Here is a 19,919-nt window from a genome sequence, read left to right as displayed (position 1 = left end):
GGAACTGCCACCGTACCCCAAGGCTGGCGGTCCACGGGGGTTTTGAAACAGAAATAGAGCTTCCCAGAATGCCCCTGCCTTGGCAGTAATTGCTCGTGTTCCCTCGCAAAGGAAGCCTTCTCGGTAGCGACCACGGTGAGTCTCTGCTGGCTGGTCCTCCGAGGAGTAGAACCGAGGCTATAGAATAAAGAGAGTGGGTTCTGGAGAAGATAGCGCAGACTCCCCAGAGCTCTTTCCAGAAAGGGCTCCCTTGAAGACATTTCAAAGTGTACTCAGCCAGAAAGCTTAAAAAAAAAAAATCATCACAGCAGCCCAGCTCTCCTCTTCCCAAATCCAGTCCTCCTAAGCTTGCCTCACCCCCTGAGGCTGGAGCAACCTCTCACCTGCTTCAGGGAAGCGTCTCCATCGGGGCCCGGATGGAGTGGGGGCTTTTCACAAGGTGTTTCCTCCCCATAGAAAGCAATGCAGGGCTTCCCTGGTGGCGCAGTGGTTGAGAGTCCGCCTGCCGATGCAGGAGACGCGGGTTCGTGCCCCGGTCCGGGAGGATCCCACGTGCCGCGGAGCGGCTGGGCCCGTGAGCCGTGGCCGCTGAGCCTGCGCGTCCGGAGCCTGTGCCCCGCAAGGGGAGAGGCCCCAACGGTGAGAGGCCCGCGTACCGCAAAAAAAAAAAAAAAAAAAAAAAGAAAGCAATGCAGACAGCTTTTGGACCGGGTGGGGTTCCATCTGGTGCATGAAGCCACCTGGGAATGGCCTCTGGGTCTCAAGAAGGGGGGCTAGCATCTTGATGCACAGGCGGCAGTGACACTTCTCCCCTTGGGGGGGACCACGGACCCCCTTCAAGAACCTAGTGCAAGCTTGGGACGCTCAACACCGAAAACTGGGCCCCAGCACAGGTGCAAGACCGGGGGCCGAGCCCTGGAGGGGCCAATCTCTGTGCTGCTCTGGGCTGCAAGATGAGGTGCTGGTCTCCACCTCTCCGGGCCTTCCCAGCCCGGTGGGTGCCCGCGGTTCCTACTGCCTGCCCAGCTCCTGACCTGGAGGACGGCCTGAGCGGGGCTCCTGCTGGGGATGGGGCGGCTGTACTCCCCAGGCTGTAGGCCTGCTCCCAGGAGGGCAGCTGGACGCTGGGCCGGGCTGGGCAGAGCCGCTCTGGGCTCCTGTCCAGGAGGTGTGGCTCCCGGGTTCTCCCTGCCTTATATAGGCCCCCTGGGTGCACCTGTGTGGCGTGCTCTGATAGTTGCACATTCCTGACCCTGGGATTCCATTGGGGACCTGGTGGGGAAGGAGGGTGCAGTGTGGACCACGTTGATAAAAGACCCAGCACAAACAGGACGTGGTCTGATGAGAGGGCCGGACGGGGCTGCCCTTTGCCCAGAGGCCCGCCTTGTTCGGAGAAGCGCGGGCAGCGTCCTTAACTGTGAGTCACAGGCGTGGCCCTTGAGCACCCTTGGAGGAGGCGTCCGAGCCTGCCCTGCGGAGCCCTAACGGGTCTGCCCTCGCGCTCACTGCTCACGCGCCCGCCGCCCAGCCAGCGCCGCCGCCGCCGCCGCGGGCTCAGCAGGTCGCACGGCTGGGAAGCCAGCCCTGGCCTTCCGCTCTGGTTCGGTGTGAAGTCGTGTTTGGTGCCGTAGCTCACGTGCTCTGGAGCCTTATGAGGGCCATCCGGTGCCAGGAGGCTGAGCTGGGCAGTGGGAGGGGGCGCAGAGGGGCTCTGGCGAGCCCCTCTCTCAAGCCCACGGCCCCCCAGCCGCGGTAGGTTTGCTCCTTAGGAGGGAAGCCCAGTCTTCCCATTCCACAGCCCCAGGGCCTGGCTCGGAGCCTGCGGCCCACTTGGGGAAGGACAGACGGACCAGCGAGTGTTCTCGAAACTCGTCTGCCTCTCTGGCGTGAGTCACGGAGATGCGGCTGATAACGCAGTGTGGGGTTTGTCGAGGGCTGGGTCAAGGTCCCGGTCACGTGGACCCCAGCGTTTGTCATCTCCCCAGCTGAGCTTACGGGCCGGGTCGGGGCGCATCCCGAGCTGTCACCTGCACAGGGGGCTGTGGGGCTGGAGCGGGCTGTGCCGTGGGCGCCGCGTCCCTGTGGGATCCACGCGGGTCCAGGCGTGGCCACGGCCGGGCCTCCTGCTCACGCCTCAGGTGCTTGGTGAGGCTGCGGCCACCCCGCAGTGGTCTGGGGGTAGCTGCGCGGGCCAAGCTGGGGACCGAGCACAGAGGATTCCGTCTCCGGCGCCCCCATCCAGCTGGCCTGTCACCTTTGCCCGTGGGGTTGAGGGGGGTGGAGGGACCGAGGGGCGGAAAATCACCCCCCACGGGAATAGACGGCCTCGAAGACCCTTCCCCGCCCCCAGCACCCTAAGGGAGGGGCCAGAGTCTTTACCCCCTCATGGTGAGAGGGTGGGGAGACTGAGGCTCCCAAGTCAGAGCCCTGTCCTGCGCTCCCCTCTCCGGCCCCGTCTGAGGCAGGAATGAGGTCAAGAACGGGCAGAGAGCGTGGGCTGCCTTTGGACCCCTCGGGATGGGGTGGGGTGCACTCTGGCCTCCCTTGGCAAGAGCGAGGACTTTGAGAGCAGGTGAGGGCAGAGGGTGCACCCATGGGCCAACCGGAGCAGGTGCGGAGCCAGGGCTGCCTCCGAGGGGCTGGCGCGCGCGTGCGTGCACGTGTGCACGTGAGATGGGAGGTGCGTGTCATTTTATCTCCCCGGTTAGTGCTGGTTGGTTGAGACGCCGGGTGCTGGTTCACGATGGAGTGCAGCCTGCAGTGGGTCACCAACTCACTGTGGGGCCTTGGGCCAGACGCTTGACCTCTCTGTGCCTCAGTTCCCTCGGGTGTAAAATGAGAGGTTTTGGTTCCCAAGCTGCGCTCTACGGAATTCCTCGGGGACGGCTGTGGAGAGTTGGGAGGGCAGAGGTGAGGTCGAGCCCTGAGGGCCACACACACACACACACCGCCAGGAGGAAAGCTCCACTTGGCCGTTGACACATTGGGCCCCAAGAAAATTCTGCTGTGAAAACCACCACTGGCCTGGCTCCCTTCAGGAGGGGGGCCTGGGGCTCTGGGAAGTGTCCATAGAAGGTCCCAAGTGTTGGGCATGGGTTGCGTCGGGGCCAAGACTGGGGGCGAGTATGACTCCTGGGCCCCAGCCCTCAAGTAGGGGCACCTGGAGCCAAGTCTGATGCCAGATTTGGTGCCAAGCTTCCCAACTCCAGGGGCTGCCGGGTGATCTCCAGAACTCCTGGCCCAAAAGATGGTTTGCAAGCGCACTTCACTGGATCTGGGAAAGATTCCGTGAACCGGGCCAGAGCAGCTTGGCTTGGTGGCGGCAGGAGAGGGACCCACCTCGGAGGGTGGGGGGGGAGGGGGTTGTGGCCCCTGGGGAGGTGGGTGGCCACAATCCCCTCAGTGACTTCCCATGGCCTGGCTCAGGGGTGTCACCCCCAGGCGTCCCTGGGGGCCTGACACGAGCCATCAGTGGGCAGGAGGGCGCGCCCGTTGGCGAGAACACTTTCTGGAGGGGAGTAGTTAGTGCTGAGGGTGGTCCGGGAGACCTCGGGCCGCACGGCAGAGACCTCTGTCTGCACAGGCGGGCAGTGCAGATGCTCCAGCCACGGGTCCCCTCGCAGGTCGGCCCGAGGCGGGACACGGGGCACATTCACTTCCCCTGGCCCTGCGCCACGTCTCCAACGCAGGCACTCGATAGATACTGGATTTCATCACATAAATTCAGGAGATTGCTTTGTCCTCAAGCTTCAGATTGGTTTTTATGAATAAACAGCCATTAGGGACTGTTTTTCTTAATAAAGTGTCCCGATTCCTCAGGACTCCAGCCCCAGCCACAAAAGAGACCCACAGGGACCAGCTGTGCCCCTGGGGGCCGGGATGGGAAGCACAGGTAGAGCGGCCTCCCCTCCACCCACGCGGACCCCCGGGGGCTGCTGGCCAGGTGTGGATCCGGCTCTACCCAAGGGTCTCGGGCAGCTCCTGGGGGCCACAAAGCTGTCTGGGGAACACTGTTTCCCATGCAGCAATAACGGCGCCGGGGAGTCTGGGGAAATGGTGCAGGAGGCGTCTTGGAACGCTGGGGTGTCTGATCCACCCTGTGGGGCGCTGAGCGGGGTGGGGGGCAGAGGCTCGAGTCGGTCACCATGAGACTTTATTGGAGACAGGACCACACGCACACACACACACACACGCACACACGACAAGTGCACACGGGCCGCACTAGCAGCTGTGCCTGCTTTGTCCATCGCAAGCTGCGCTGGCCTCTCGCTCCCTCCCACCCCGCCCCTCTTCCCACCGCAGGTCTTGTGTGGAGTCAGGCAGCCTGAGGGCACAGCAGGTCAGAGCCCGGTTCCCCACTCCCTGTCCCCCCAACCCCGCCGAGGTCCAACTTCAGCCCTCCGGGTTTGCCGAGGCCTGCCAGCTGCGTGGCCACTCAGGGTTTGGGGACGGCCCTCTCCCTGCTAGCGGATGAAGAGACGGGCCCCGGGGAGGCCCCAGCCTCTCGGACCAAAGCCTCATGGCCTTGTCTGTACATCCCCTAATGTGTCCTCCGGTCGGCTCGTGGCTCCTTGAACCCCACAGGCGCGAGCCCTGCTCGCGTCCCCCCACCTCCTCCCTCCCCTTCTGCTGTAGCAGAGGCAGCTCCTGTCGATGAACCTCACGCATCCTCCGAATCCTGGGTGACGGGGCTCCCACCTTCCAGGCCAGAGGCCTGCGGGGATGGGGCTGGGTGGCCGTGGGGGACCCAGGAAGAGGTGGGCCCTGGGATATGGATATCGCTTCTGCCCCAAGGCAAACATTATGCAACCTATTTACAGGCGGCTGCAGGGGGAACATGCAATTTGAGACCTGCCCACAGCTCTGTCCTCATCTCCTGCTGACTGTGCTGAGGCCGTCAGGGTGGAAACCCAGCATCCGTCCCTCCTCTGGACTCGGGGAGCAGGGGTGGCCGGCTGGGTGGCGCCCCAGAGATGTATCCAAAGTTTGCGGGGCACGGAATGCGGCCAGCGGCTGATCCCACAGAACCTACCTGTGCTTGTGGAAAGGAACTTTCGGAAGCTCTGGAGGGATAGATGCACTGCCTGAGGGTCCCAGCGTAGCGAGCACCCCTCCCCTGCTTGGCTCTCTCCTCAGGGGAGAAGGAAGGAGAGGGGAGGGGGTCAGCCAGGTCACATGGTACAGCTGGGCCACAGGCACGCCACCATCAAGCCATCCACTCAGGCATCGTGGGTCAGGGTGCGGGTGCGGTGACCACGGGTCCTGGGTGACCTTTGCCCCCATCTGTCATCCCTCGGTCTCGGCACAGCTGTCGCTCCCCCCCGGCTTTCCCAGGGCCCCCTTCCTTCTGTGGTCACTCGCATCTCCAGAGATGGCCATTTGCGCTGAAGTCACACTGTGAGCTCCTCCAGGCCAGGGCCCGGGCCTGGGCCCGCCTCGCTCGCCTGTCTCCTGGCCCGGGGACTGTCTGTGCCCAGCGCCAGCCCGTGGGGGGATGCCCTTTAGGAAGGGGGTGCGCTGGCCTTAGCCGTCCTCAGCATGACGGGCTTTGTGCCCGTTCAGCTGGCATCTGCTCCGCCGTGTCCCCAGTGGTGCCAGGCCTGGGCTGGGACCGGGGCTGGTGCTCTCCGGCGGGAAGGAACCAGTGTCTGCAGGTCGGCCGGACGCTCCTGAAAGACCCTCGCCCGGCCCCCCGCCAGGCGCAAGCGGTGGCACGTCTGTTCCTCGGCCAAGCCCTGGCACGGACACCCCTGAGCTTCCTGATGTACACATGCAACTGTGAATCCATTAACATCACGCTCACCGGGAGTGTGTTTGATGACAGATCAGAAAGCGCCTGGCACTCCCTAAACAGTGGCTTGCACCGTGAGGCTGGCACAGCAGCGGCTCGCCCAGCCTGGAGCGGGAGGGCAAAAGGGCTCCCGGGGTGAGGACGCACGGCCCAGCCAGCCTCTGCTTCGCGCCTGGGGGCCCAGCGGCCCAGGTGGGCTGTTTCTCTTGGCTTCTAGAGGATGGGAAAGGAGCCAGCAGCGGGGCTCTGGGGTCTTCTTACACACCCCTCTGCCACACTGCCCCTGCCCGCCCGCGCCTGTGTGCTCCCGTCACCGCCCTGGTGACCCTGAGCTGTCATCACCTGTTCCTTGGCCCTCTCTGATGCCAGCTGAGGGCCAGGAGGGCAGGGATGGGGTCTCGGCCAGCAAACCTAGCCAAACGCCGACAGCCAGGTGGGGCTAGAGGGGGACCGGCCAGGTCACGTGGCGAGCCAGTGGCGCGCCAGTGGCGCTCGGGGCCTTTCCTGCTGCCCGTGGCCGACTCTGAATTATTATGATTGAAGCACAAAGCTTGGGGGGAGGGGAAGGGAGAGCTGAACCCCGCACTCCCCCACTTGGCTGCCTTCGGGGGTCCTGTAACGGAAGCCCGAGGAGGGCTTCCCCTCTGCCTGAGGAGGGGTCGCTGGGCTGCCCACCCTCCGGGCGGCTCTCCAGGCTGACCTCCTGGCCCGCTCAGGTCCCCTCAGGCGGGAACGTGGAAAAGCAGCCCTGCTCTTCCTGGCCGCTGGCCTTGGGAACCTGTGCTTCTCGTTGCGGGCAGCAGTCACGGTGCATCGGGCGTTGAGAGGATTCAGTGAGAAATGTCTCCGAGTGCCTGGCGGGCTCCTCAGGCTCCCCCACTTGCCCCCGCCTCCAGGTGGCAACACCCCCAGTCACCAGCAGGGGGCGGCCGCCCCACTGAGACAGCGGTGTCCGGGCTGAGCCGGTAACAGCCACCAAAGCCATCCGGCTCCAGCCTGCACCCTCCAGGCCTGCTCCTAGGAGGTCCTAGGGTCCCAGTCCCTGTCTGGACGTCGGAGGTGGGGTGGTGCCAGCCCAGCCACAGCCCAGGAAATCGAGAGGTCTTCACCGGCCCGGCCCGGCCCAGCGGTGCAGGCCCCGCCCCTGCCTTCCGCAGGCCGGGGAGGGGGTGGGGCGGGGCTCCAGCTGCCCCGGGAAGGCGGGACGCGGGCGGCCAGAAGAACAGCCAGGGGGCCTGGGGACGTCCCAGGCCTGCAGAGACAGCGGGCTGCTTCGGGGGTGGGGGAGGGAACGCCAGGGAACTGATCGCAGTCACCCTGGGGAGTGAGTTCCCGAAGGCAGCTGCACCCCAGCCTGGCCGAGGGGCATGGCGGGATGCGGCCACCCAGCCCGTGGGCACGGCCACTCCCCAGTCCTTGGGAGAGAGGGCGGACCTCCAGGCACCAGAGGAACGAGGAGGGGTCCGGAGGGCCAGGGAGGCTGGCCTCAGACCTCACCCAGAAAGATCCGAGCTTTCCCTCTGTCTGCTAAAAGGGCTCCAGGGGTGCCGTCTGCCCCTCCTGTGTGTCCATCACTCCAGGTGTCTGGGCTGGCAACGTGGAAGGGCTGCCAGGAGCGCGTGGCAGATTCCTGGCCCAGGAAAGGCAAACAGCCCAGGAGCCAAAGTCTGGGCAGGCAGAATTTGGGGTGGTCAAGTTTGCCCGGCCCGCAGCAGCCGGGGCAAATTTGGGATGGGGACGGTGCGAAGGTGACGTGTGGCCTCACTTGTTCAGGGAGTGCTTAGCGTCGGGGGTGGCCTGGCCCACTCCGTCGCGAGAGCGCGTCAGCCGTGTGCGGGCAGGCGGGCGTCCGAGCAGGAGCGGAGCTCGGGGTGGGCGTGGGGATGGCGGGCGGGGGTGGCGGGGGATGGCGAGGGGCGGGGCCGGCGGGGGATGGCGAGGGGCGGGGCCGGGCGGTGGGCGGGGCCGGACAGCGCGCCCGGCTAGCGGTCCTCGCGGACCGGCCGGATCTTCATCTCGGAGAGCTTGAGTGAGTACTGCCAGCCGGTCCAGGAGGACCACTCGACGCCGTCGGCGTAGGAGGCGTGCGCGCCGCGCAGGTACTGCCCGTTCAGGTTGGATGTGTGGCAGTTGCGGTACCACCAGGCGCCGCGGTAGAAGGCCGCGCAGTTGTTCTCCGAGTGGTCACCGTCTCGGTCCTTGGTGGTGAACCTCATGCCGCTGTGCTTTAGGAGGGAGTCCCCTGCGCAGGGGCGCACACAGGTGTGTACTCACGGGGGCACAGGGGCGTGCGTGCATCGCAGCTTCCCGTACACAATGCAGTCCCCCGGGCGTGCGTCCAGGATGCGCGCGTGCACACGCGCGGACATGCGCGCCCCCCCATAGGCACACTGGTGCACACGTGTGCGTGCACACCTGCCCCGCCGCCACGCTCGGTGTCCACGCGGCTCCCCGGCACGCACGGTGCCGCCGTGGTGGTCCCTAAGGCTGTCCCTGCGTCTAGGCAGCCCCTCCCTCCTCCTAGCTTTGGCACACACTCCCTTTCCTTGCTTTCTTGCCTTGGCCTGAGAGGAGAGACACAGCCCAGAGGGGGTCTAGAGGCTCAGCAGAGCCCAGACTCCAGCTGTCCTGATTCCTGGCTCTGGGCTCACTTTGTTCATCCGCAAAATGGGTGATTTTGCAGGTGAGGCCCCACAAGCTTCATGTGGCTGGTGCGAGGACCAGTGGGGACTGGGAGGTGGCAGTGAGAAGGCTTGATCCTGGCCCCTGGCCTGGAAAGACCTCCTTTGTCCTCCCAGCTGGGGAGACTGCTAAGCTACCCTTGCCCTCCCCCATCCCCGCCGTAGCCTGCAGCCCTACCTGCCGTGCCCGAGTAATCAGCCACGGTGAGCGGGTACCCGTCTTCCTCGGGGTCCACGGAGAACAAGCCCACGCCAAAGCTCCCATAGTGGGCGTAGGCTGTGCCATTGTCAAAGTCCTCCAGGTCCACGTGTAACTCATAGGCTGCCTGTGTGGTCAGGGCGTGGATCCTCTTGAGCCCTGGAATGGGGGAGAGAACGGTGGGAGAAGTTAGGGGGGCCTAGGAAGTGACCTCCCCAGAGAGAACCAAGGAGAGACAAGAGTTAAGCTCACGTGGCTGGTGACAGAAAGCTACAACCACCACCAAGCGTCAGTCCTGGGCTACTTCCTTCTTCCTGCAGGCAGGCCTGTGTTTGGCAGGAAAAAGGACTGACGGTTTTTCATGTTTCATGTTTTCTGTGCTCGCTTTAAGTCAGTCTGTGCTTTCCAAATGTTTTAAGCTGAAGGCTGGTAGAAAGACTGCAGGAATCAGGAAGAGTCTGGAAACTCTTCTGGATTGGGGGTGATGGCACCTTTATCTTCCCTGACACTCTGGGCTCCAGCCAGACGGGATCTGGTACTCACATGCCCTTCCCTGGCCTCTGGGCCTTTGCACGTGCTGTTCCCTCTGCCTGGGACACTTGGCCCTACTCCTCCTCACCCGGCTACCTTCTGTTCATTTTCAGGTCTCACTTCCTCAGGAAGGCTGCCTGACCTCCTGTGGAGGTTGAGGACCTCTGCCAACCCAGGTGCCCCCATCGGTGTTTATCATTCCGGTCCTGGCTGCCTGTTTCCTTGTCGGGCTTCCCCCCACCCCATGTGGAAGCTCCATGAGAAAGCAACACAACTGTCCCGCTCACTGTAGAACCCCAGCATCTGAGGGTGGGTCCAGCGCACAATAGGTGCTCAATAAATGCTGGCTTCGTGGGTGAGAAGCAGAAGACCATGCCCGCTGCCGTCTCTGGGGCCTGGCTCTGGATGCCCCCTCACCACCCCTGCCCCCCTTCCTCCCCCACCCCCACCCCCAGCCCCCGTCCCTCCCCTCCTCCGTTCTCCTGCGCCCGCCTTGGGGTCTCACACCAGGCCCTCCCCCTCCCCCTCCCCACACTCACTCACACTCAAGGTGCTTCCCTGCCGGTTTGATTACCTCTTGATTAAGAGGGCATTTAATTAAATGCATTACAAGTTATCAGCATTGAGTGACATGTCATCAGCCGCTCCCCCCACCACCACCAGCTTTCCTTTCCCGCACGGGTCAGCGTGTGCACACCCGCTGTGCGGCCCCCTCCCCACCCAGCCCGGAGGAAAGCCTCTGGTCCAGGGTCCAGGTCCAGGGCAAAGGAGAAGGAGCCATGAGAAAAGCAACAGCCGTACAGACAGCAGACCCACCAGAACCTCAGAGCATCGGCCCGCATTCCCCACCGAGGACCCGGCCTCAGGAGCACAAGGGCCTCGTCTCCCTGCCTCTCTCGCTCCTCCCTAGGCTGGAGGCTCACAGCAAGCTGCTGTCCCTCTCTGGGCCCAGGCTGCACACCCGTGGAGGGAGGGCCAGAGGGCTTTCCAAGCTGTAAAGGACAGACTACAGGCGACACTGACAACAGCTGCCCCGCTACCTGCACAGCACTTACAAGTGCTAGGCACCGCTGTGAGCGCTGCACGTGGATTAATGAAGCCAGTGCGATTAGAACGAGTCCAGGTAAATTAAAGTGTCCCCGTACAGCTCTTAGAACAGTGCCTGGCCCATTGCACACATGATCCAGGTGTTTGCTGCTTCCGTCAGGATGCAATGAGGCAGCTGCTATTATTATCCCTGTTTTATAGGTGAGGAAAATGAGGCACCGAGAGGATAAGGAACTGGCCCAGGTCACACAGCGGGTAAGTGGCGGAGCTGGGCTCTGAACCCAGGCGGACTTGCCCAGACTCTGTGCTCTCATTCAGTACTTTTTTTTTTTTTTACGGTATTTTCCCCCAACTTGAGAACTCTATTTATTTATGTTTTCCAAACGGACACTGCTTTACATCATCATGATGAAAATAACGCATGGTCTTTAAACAAAGGAACAAAATCCAGTAGTACGTGAAGAACGAAGTGAAGATGTATCTTCCCAACTCACCATCTTTTGTAAACAATTATTGAGAATTAACTACTGTTAACAAGTTGATTGACAGACTCCAAGACTTTAAAAATATCTCATTCAGTTCTTGCCCCGGACAAATAATCTGACCCAGGAACAGGGCAAGAGGGAGAGCAGCCCAGCGGGGTTGCCGGAAGATTCCGCTCCCCCACCACTCAGTGGTCGCTGGTGCCCATGATTAACACCCCACTCTTCCGGCGAATCAGGGCTCCATGCGCAGTCCCAGGGCCCATGGGGGTGCCCCGAGGGAGGGCCGGGTTCCTCTGGGATGTGGTCCCCCTCGCCTCTACCCTTCTTCCCCTGAAGGCCGCCTCCCTCCCTGCCTCTCCCTCCCTCAGTCTTTACTCTCTGGGTTTCTCCAGCCCTTGTTGATCTGCCAGGGTGCTCACAGGCCTGGGGGTGAGCCAAGACCCAACCCCATCACCTGTCAGAGTTCAGATCACAGACAGCGGGGAGGGAGACCCTGGTGGAAGAATCTGAGATGCCGGTCACCACCCCAATGAGCTCCCAGCTGCATTAAAGACCTGAACCTACCACCTAACACTGAAAAAGCATTTTAAAAATACTCCTATCTTAAAAATTTTTATTGGTATAAAACTAGGAGGGGAAAGCAGGGCCTAAACCTCAGAAGATATGAAGGAAAAGACTAGCAGAATTGACTACATAAAAATGGAAAACTTCTAGGAAATAAGCAATAATGTTACCAAAAAAAAAAAAAAAAAAAAGCTGAAAGACAAATGACCAGGAGTAACTATGTATCATGTGTATGTATCTGACAAAGAATCAAGAACCTTAATATATAAAGAGCTCCCATAACTCAATAGGAAAAGACAAAACATGCGATGAGAAGGTGACAGGAGAGTGTGGAAAAGCAGAGGCAGGGAACAGCACAGGGCAGTCGAGGGCTGGGCTCAAGTTGACATTCTCGTCAGGGCTCCCTGTCTGTCAGGAGCTAATCAAGGCCCTGCTTAAATGCTTCTCCCACACCCGGTGGCTGCCGACAGATTTCAATTAAGATGCCAGGAGCTGCAGAGGCACCAGTGGTGCTCCAAGGGGGTGGGTGGTGCTACAGGAACAGGGTCCCCACCTGGCCAGCTTCTCCCTGTCTTCATACACTCACCTGGGTGTAGGGGACGGGGAAGGGACTCCCCACCTGGAAGCTTCTCTCCCCTGACCCCTATCCTGCCCTGCTTTCATTCACTCAGTTCAGAGTATGGTCCAGAGCTTGGATGGACTCCAGCGCGTGAATCCTGCTCAGGCTTCCCCGACCCGGACTCGTGCGCGTGCACACACACACACACACACACACACACGCACACACACACGCCAGCCTATGACTTGGGTTACTTGCCACCTCTCTGGGCCTCAGTATCTTCATCCCTAAAAGGAGAGGACGCAGCAGTTCCATCCCCCTTGTGTGGGCATGCGGTGTCAGGGCTGATGTATATAAAATGGGCTGAGCGCACAGCAGGAGTGCGGTACGTAGGGGCTGAGGTCATGAGGTCCATCTTGGGGTGTCTGGCCTTTCCTGTGGCCGGTGCTCGCCTGGGCACTGGGGACACAGTGGAGGTCAGGGCAGAGAGGGTCCTGACCCTCTCATGGACTCCAGGTGGGAGGGAGATAGACATTAAGCAAATGACAGTGCAAAGCAGGTGCCTCTGTGCACAGGAGAGTGGGCACGCACCTGGCCCCCGCCCCTGGGACCCACCTTCTGCTGGGTTACCTGGGACCCTCCTGACCCCCACCTGGAGCCCAGACCTTGGCACCCAGCGCCCCCTGGTTAGCGCTCCCGGCCAGCCACACGCCTCCACATTGCTCTCCCCTCCTCCCCTCCTGCCCGGCTGGGGAAGATTCCCGAAATCCGTGCCCAAGAAAGCTGAAAGGGGACAGGTATGCCGTGAGGTGTTCAAGGTCATTCAAAAGATGCTGGGGTGGGGGGCGGGGGGCACGTGGCTCCAATGACGTCTTTATTTTATGTTAAAAATATAAATGGGAGGGGCTTCCCTGGTGGCGCAGTGGTTGGGAGTCCGCCTGCCGATGCAGGGGACGCGGGTTCGTGCCCCGGTCCGGGAGGATCCCACGTGCCGCGGAGCGGCTGGGCCCGTGAGCCGTGGCCGCTGAGCCTGCGCGTCCGGAGCCTGTGCTCCGCAACGGGAGAGGCAACAGCGGTGAGAGGCCCGCGTACCGCACACACACAAAATAAATAAAAAATAAAAAAATTTAAAAAAAAATATATATATATAAATGGGAGAGGACTGCTAAAGTGGCACAGGGTTTCTTTTGTGGGTGGAGAAAATGTTCTGGAATTAGATAGTGGTAACGGTTGCACAATTCTGTGAATATACTAAAAACCAGTGGGACCTCTCTGGCAGTCCAGTGGTTAAGACTCCGCGCTTCCAATGCAGGGGGCATTCCTGGTTGCGGAACTAAGATCCCACATGCCGCGCAGCGTGGCCAAAAGAGAAAAAAAATAATGATAATAAAAACCACTGAATTGTGCCCTTTAAAATAGTGAATTATATTTCCAACAAACCAAAAAAACCCCAAACCTGACCTCAGGCCACAGCTTCCTCCCAAATATATACATGACCTCCGACCTGCGATGTTTATGGATGTGATTCTTTAGAATGAAATTATGTGAGATATTTACATTTAAAAATACCAAGTGAATTTAAAGATAAATAGTAAGTAAATAATAGTGATAGTAATAATATTAACATCAGCTCATTGAGCCCTTACTTTGTGCCGGGCAAGGAATGCGTGCCAGCCCCGGGACCGTGGGAGCTGCGCCCAGGAGCACCGACTGGCCGCTCTTTCGGGAGATGCGCCCTCGGTGTCCAGAACACGGCACCGGGCAGTGCTGAGCCCCAAGCGCAGGGCGGCACTGGGGTCGCCCTGGTCCTCCAGCACCTGGAACAGTGCCCTTGCTCTGGCCACAGCTGCCTGATCCAGGACAGCGACCAGGTCCCAGGGCGTCCCCGGCAGGAAAAGCGCACATCTCTGCGGGACACCCCCCCCGCCCCCCCGCCGCGAGCGAACCGCCTTTGGTTTCGTGCTCGCGGAGCTCCTTCACACTGGACGCACCGATCCCCTCTGCACGTAGCACCGGGGAGACCCGGACGGCATCCACGTGAGGAGGGGGCTCGGATGTGACAGGGTGTGGTGCACAGGGAGAGGGCAGGCCACCCCGCGGGCGGGGCCTCAGGAGTCTCACCTAGCCAGTGCTCGCCCGTGAGCTTGCCGAAGCCATCCCGGTACGCCTCCCAGCCTCTGAAGAAGTTCACGGAGCCGTCCTGCCGGCGCTGAAACACCTGCGAAGCGAGGAGGGGGATGGAGAGCTAGCTCCCACCTTCCCAGGACCCCACGTGTGTCCTCCCGCCCCACACTCTCCCTTCACCTGCCTGCTTGGGGACAGCAGGGGCTGGGCCTCCATTTCCCTCAACAGCTCCCACGGGGCCCCGGAGCAGGGCGGGGACTCGGGAGTCTCGTGGTGGCCCGAGGGGGGGACTGACCGAATGCCCCCAGGCCCTGAAACGTCCCCTCAAGAAGGAACTGGGGTGGACTGGGGTGCAGTGGAGGAAGCCTCGCTCCCAGGCCCACCTCTGCCGCCACACTGTGGGACCCTGGACGGGTCCCATCCCTGCTGGGGCTTCAGTTTCATCACTGGTCAAATAATAAGGGGGTGAGCAAGGGTCCCTATATCTTTTCCCAGGTCAAAACAAAACTGAGCAAAACCCCATTCTCAAGTTTTTAAAACCCGATCACACACACACACACACACACACACACACACACACACACACACACACACCCCAGGCCTGGCCGCCAGAGCTCTGACTCTCCATAGGCTCCTGCTGCAGTCACGCGCTGCACTTCCCCCCTTCTAAAGAGCCTGGATGCACGGGGCTTGGGAAAGCAGAGCCCCGGCCACCTCTCAGGGGAGGCCCAGGAGTCCACAGCCAGCAGGGGGGGTGCCTCGGGTGCTGACAAGTAGCCCAGCTGCCTCTGTGCTTCATTTCAATAACATTCTTGATTTGGGAGTCGGGAATCCCATCGGTTAAATTGCTTTGAAATAAGTACCACGCTGGTCCAGGCCAGAGCTGCCTTGAATCTGTACAAGATCCGCTGACGATCCTGTTCCCAGCTCGCCGCCCCCCCGCCGCCCCCCAACTCTTTCTATCTAACAAGCCTTTTTCTTGCTCATTTGCAGAGGGAGGCAGCATCCGCCCCCCAGCACCCCCATCCGCGCCCGCGGCGGACGTGTTAGAGATCTGGGTTTCATCCCTAAGCAGCCTGGTTTCAGCCGCTGGGAGCTGCGTCTGCCCGCAGCTCCGCAGCTGTCCGCGGGGACCCACCCCTCATCGCGCTTGGGCAGCTCTGACCTCAGGTGGCGGGAGGGAGGTGACACCCTTTTTTTCTTGTTCCGCTACCTGCAACCTGGCCCAGCCCTGACACGTGAAAGGCCTCAGAAGGGACGGGCGCAGAAGGAAATTCGATCAGGCTTGGAGATCTGAGAGCCCGCGGAGCGTGGTATTGATGGCTGCAGATCGGGACCCTGAACACGCGCCCCTTGAAAGGCCTGATCCCGCCAGAAGCGCAGATGCTCCCCCGAGAAGGCATTGGACAGTGGAGCCTGTTTCTGCAGGAGGAGGCGGGGGAGAGGGGGGCTGGAGGGGCCGGGGAGGGGGCGTGGGGGGGTCAGTGGTTACAAACCTGGGCTCTAGAGCTCGGGCTCTGCCCCTTACGGCACCGGCCAGTTACCCGACCTCCCTGAGCCTCAGTTTCCACATCTGTAAAATGGGGACCCCGGCAGCACCTCCCCCATTGGTGACCCACCGAGAGTAAGCTCGGGGCCCGGCACACCGTAGAGGCTCAGTCCACACCAGCCAAGGAGACCCACAGCCTCGGCACACAGGCCGGCCAGGGCCACCCTTCCTCCCGCCTCCCTCGGCCCCTGCCCCAGGCCACACCCAGCCCCTCCTTCCAGACTTGGAGGCCCTTCTCCTCCCGAGCCTCCTGTCCCAGGGCACGTCCCCAAGCCTCGTTCATTCGCTCAACTGTTCCACTGAGCATCTCCATGTCAGGAGCAGGGTGGGGAGACCGAGTCAGGGGCCTCGGGGCAGAGGAACATGGGGAGAGGCCTGGCTCAGGGGACCCCCACCCAGGCGGGAAGTAGGACTGGTCTGGCGAACGGCGTGCGGCCAGCGGGGCCGGCATCTGGGAAGGAGTCCAGGGTGGCCCTGAGGAAGGGCCGGGTCCTGGGCCCTGCATCTCCCAAGGTGTGGCCTGGGAAAGTCACTCCTCCCTCGGCAGCCCCGCGCCCCGGGCCACGCTCTCCTCGCCCGCTCATCAGCCCACCTCCCGGGACCTCAGCGAGGATAAATTACCGAGCGGCTGGTAGTGGTAATGCCGTCGTTATTGTTGTTCCTGTTCTCGCCATTATGAAGTAGAAGTGGGGTTACCATGCTTCCAGGCAGGGGCTGGACCCGAACCCCAGAAATGGGGACGGACGGGCAGGGTGTCCAAGAGCGGCTGGGGTTAAGAGCTGACCGCAACAGATGCCCGGGGTAAGTCTTCCCCGCCCGGCAACACGCACGTTCTCACCCCAGCCCTGGGAGGCTGGTTCTGTGTCCCCTTGGGCCCCCGCCTTGTGACAGGCGACAGAAGCTCGGAAACTGGCCAGAAGTCCGGCGGCCGGGAGTAGGCAGTCTGACCCGCACCTCAGCCTGAGGCCAGGCTGGACACCCGGAGGCCAGTGTCCTACCCCCCACGTCCACGCTCTCATTTGTCACCGGCCAGGGCTTCCCAAGCCTGCCCCCTTGCCTCCTTGCCAGGCCTCTCAAGCCAAGAGCTGACCTCTAAGCTGCCGTCCTCGGCCCCTCGGCCCCTCTGCCCTCCGGGGCTGGGTGCCAGTAACGGGCGGGGCCCCTGCTGGGGCTCGGTCTGGGTGCATGCTCAGAGGGGATGAGCACACGTTCAAGGCCACCTGGGCCTCCCTGCCTTTCTCCTCCGGCTGGGAAGGTATCTGCAGTCAGCTGGAAGTGGCAGACCTCCCGACGAGATGGCTCGAGTCCGCAGCAGCTCAGAGGCCACAGCATCGTTTGCTAACACGGGCGCTTTACCCCGAGTGGTGACGAAGCATGGACCACCCCTTGAAGACACATCCATGCCGCGGCTCCACAGAAGTGGCTTTTAGACTTTTGGACCGTGATCCAGGGAAATGCAGTTTACATCAAGACACATACACTCACAGCTGTTTGTATCTGAAACAAAAGCCTCCCGAAAGGATATTTGCTTTCAAGATGAATAGGCACTAATGTCTTCTATCCTGTTCTGTTCTATTCCACTCTATTTGATTTAAAAAATAATGTTGATCACAGCCCATTAAATTGATTTCTCCACCTGCCAACGGAGCACGACCCACAGTTTGAGGTCGCCGGCCTTTGCCACGGGCTGCCCTGATTCCTTGGTTCAAACGCTGAGTGACCGGGCGTGCCGGGAACTGGCTGGCATCTCAGACTCGAGACCCTGGCCTTGCCCTCGAGCCGACCACTGTGCATCGTGGCCAGCAGAAGCGTGTTCCAGGTGAGCACAGGGTACGGGTCATCCACGGGTCCTGCAAGGCTCCCAGGAGTATGTATGTTTCCTCTGATTCAGAGGCTCAGGGTGAACTGCAGCTGTGGCTTCAGATTTCTGGAAACCAGCTGGACTTCAGGGGACGCCGGATGGCAGGATGTCACCAACAAGAAGGCCTTCAGTTACAGAGCAAGGATCAGCCAGCCAAGAAGATAAGAAGAGGGAAGTGAGTAAAGGATTGTTCCCCTCCCCCACCCTGGCCACAGAACAGGACTCCCCACTTCTGCAAAAAGTGGGGGAAAGGTGGGGAAGCAAACTATTAATTTTAGGGCTAACGCATTCATCAGTCTGGCTCCTGGGGCCTTCTCCCTAGGGTTCCGGCTGCAAAGTGATTGATGTAGCAACGCTTCTGCGGCCTCTTGGGCAGGTGCCACGAGTGGGAAGACAGACGGGGTGCGTTTTCTTGGTGCAGATTCTCAGAAGCCTGCTGCCCGGCGTCTTCCAAGTGCCGCTTAGCGAGGCTCTGCCAGGGGCGGGCTGGGCCCACACGGTCCTGCAGATGGTGCCGGGCGGTTTCAAAGGAAGGAGCCGCTGCACTTGGGGCGGCAGGAGGGAGGGGGATAAGCAGAGCGGCTGACTCTCCCGTGTGTGTCAGACGGGCTCCCGGGCCCTGTCTCGTGCTCTGCAGGTCTGGTCTCCGCCGGGGCCCCTTCCTCAGACGGGCCCTGTCCGACCTGCTGCTTGTTTGCCACGCGGCCCAGAGTGTGGAGGCTTCCCGAGGGTCGGGGCCCGGCCCTGTGGTCACCGCAGGGCCTTCCAGGACAGTCACAGCCTGGGAGGGAGCGGTCCGCGCCCTCATTTGGCAGATGAGAAGACCAAGGTTTGGAGAGGTGGGGCGACCTCTGCAGAATGGGGGTGCCTCAAGGTGGGGGCCCGCTGAGACCGGAAGAGGAGAGACTGACGGTACACAAAGACTGAGGGCAGCCGAGGGGTGCCCCACGGCTGAGCGGGTGGGCATTGCTCCCTTACGCCCAGGAGCCCCCGTGGTCCTTATTATAGCTGAGCCAGACCGGCTCCAAGAAATGCCCTGGGCTGGCACTCGGGAGACTCAAGCGCTAGCCAGACTCCAGCCAACAGGCAGTGACGAGCATCTAAGTCCTGGCTTCTCTCCTCTGCAAAATGAGAGGCTTGCTGCTCCAGACCCCATATGGTGTACCGGACGCATGGGGGACTCTGGACCTCAGCAAGTTCACAGCCCCGGAGAGACGGGTGCACAAGCCAGCAGTCTCAGGGCAGAGCAGCTCCCAACCTGCATGTTCTTTGAATCCTCGAGCTTCTGTTTCCTCATCTGTAAAACGGGAATTATAACAGCTCCAACCCACAAGGATAAATGTGCTGGTTGATATGGGGCATTCCATAAGGGTAACAACTGTTGTTACATTTGTTGGGAGCTCAGAGGAGGATGTGTCACCTGCTGGGGTGGTTGGGAGGGTGTTCCTAGAGGGCTTCCTGGAGGAGGAGATGCCCAGCTGAACTGCAGATCGAGCAGGGTCTTGGCAGGTGCTCAGAAGAGCTGAGGCGCAAGAGATAGAGGCGGGGTGGGTCCAAACGCTACGAGATAGGGAGGGCGTGTCTCTGCCGCCTGAGAAGGGTCCCCACGAGGCAGCATCTGAGATTTTCCAACTCTGATGAAGCTGCTGCAGAAACCAATTACAGGCAGAACGCAGCTGCTGCGTCCACCAGCTCCCCAGGCCTCCCGAGCAGGCGATTCCGTGAGGAGGGGTGGCGGGCTGTGGTAGTGGCGGATTCTGGTCTCTAAAGAGCAAAGAACTCGGACAGGCGAGCCAATGCGGCCCTTCCAAGGCGGCCCCTGGGGAGACTCTGCCCACTTTCCCGGGAGACAGTCACCCCTCAAATCCTTTCTGGACACCTCTGGGTAGCACGCCCACCCCAGCCCCGCTGCCTGGGCTCGCGGCAGGAGCACTCTTTCTGGACTAAGGCCGAGCTGAGCTTAAATCCTGGCTCTGCGTCTCCTGGGCTGTGTGACCTCGCACAAGTCACGGACCCTTTCTGAGCCTTAGTTTCCCTCTCTGTAAAAAGGCCCCACCAGCCATGCCCTGGTGACCCCTGCAGGATCACGGCAAAGACGCAGTGAAGGCAAAGGTGTTCGCTCGGTGGGGGTGGGGGGGACGGAGCACAGTAGGTCGAACTTCCCTCCCCTTCAGAACCAGCTGCCAAGCCCAGAAGGAAATGGGCCCACTCCTTGTTTTCGACTGCAAGTGGTACCCCTGGGCCTGGCTCCCTGCCACGTTTCCCAGGCTTGGCAGTCGGTGCCTGCCGGCTCCTGGCAAACACCGCTCAGAGCTGCCATTTATCAGACGCTGAGGCACCGGGCCCAGCTCCACGTGCATCACCCCGTCTCCGTTCAGAGTCTGAGAACTCCAAATTGCTCTGGACAGAGGCAGGTTTTCTCCGACCTAATGGGTCAAGGACAGGAGGGGTGTTGTCACCTGTCGCCGTGGTCACCGTTAGCGTGTGCAGGGCTCCGAGGACTCCCCAGAGCAGTTCGGAGCCCGACA

At 61.4% G+C, this 19,919-nt stretch overlaps 1 protein-coding gene across 1 annotated transcript in view; it reads right to left on the bottom strand.

Annotated features, from left to right (window-relative positions):
• Positions 1-4,136: 4,136 nt before the first annotated feature.
• The window catches only part of FIBCD1 (fibrinogen C domain containing 1), a 33,835-nt gene continuing 18,052 nt past the window's right edge, over positions 4,137-19,919 (bottom strand). Inside the window, exons 5-7 of the mRNA XM_059072534.2 lie at positions 13,979-14,075; positions 8,651-8,830; positions 4,137-8,033 (exon numbers count right to left, since the gene is read on the bottom strand). Coding sequence (XP_058928517.1) covers positions 7,774-8,033; positions 8,651-8,830; positions 13,979-14,075 — 537 coding nt within the window. The 3' untranslated portion in view covers positions 4,137-7,773. The remainder of the gene's footprint in view (positions 8,034-8,650; positions 8,831-13,978; positions 14,076-19,919) is intronic.

This window comes from Kogia breviceps, chromosome 8, assembly GCF_026419965.1.
Source record: "Kogia breviceps isolate mKogBre1 chromosome 8, mKogBre1 haplotype 1, whole genome shotgun sequence".
NCBI lineage: Eukaryota > Metazoa > Chordata > Mammalia > Artiodactyla > Physeteridae > Kogia > Kogia breviceps.
The sequence above is the reverse complement of the archived record's forward strand: the minus strand, read 5'-3'. Positions and strand labels throughout refer to the sequence as shown.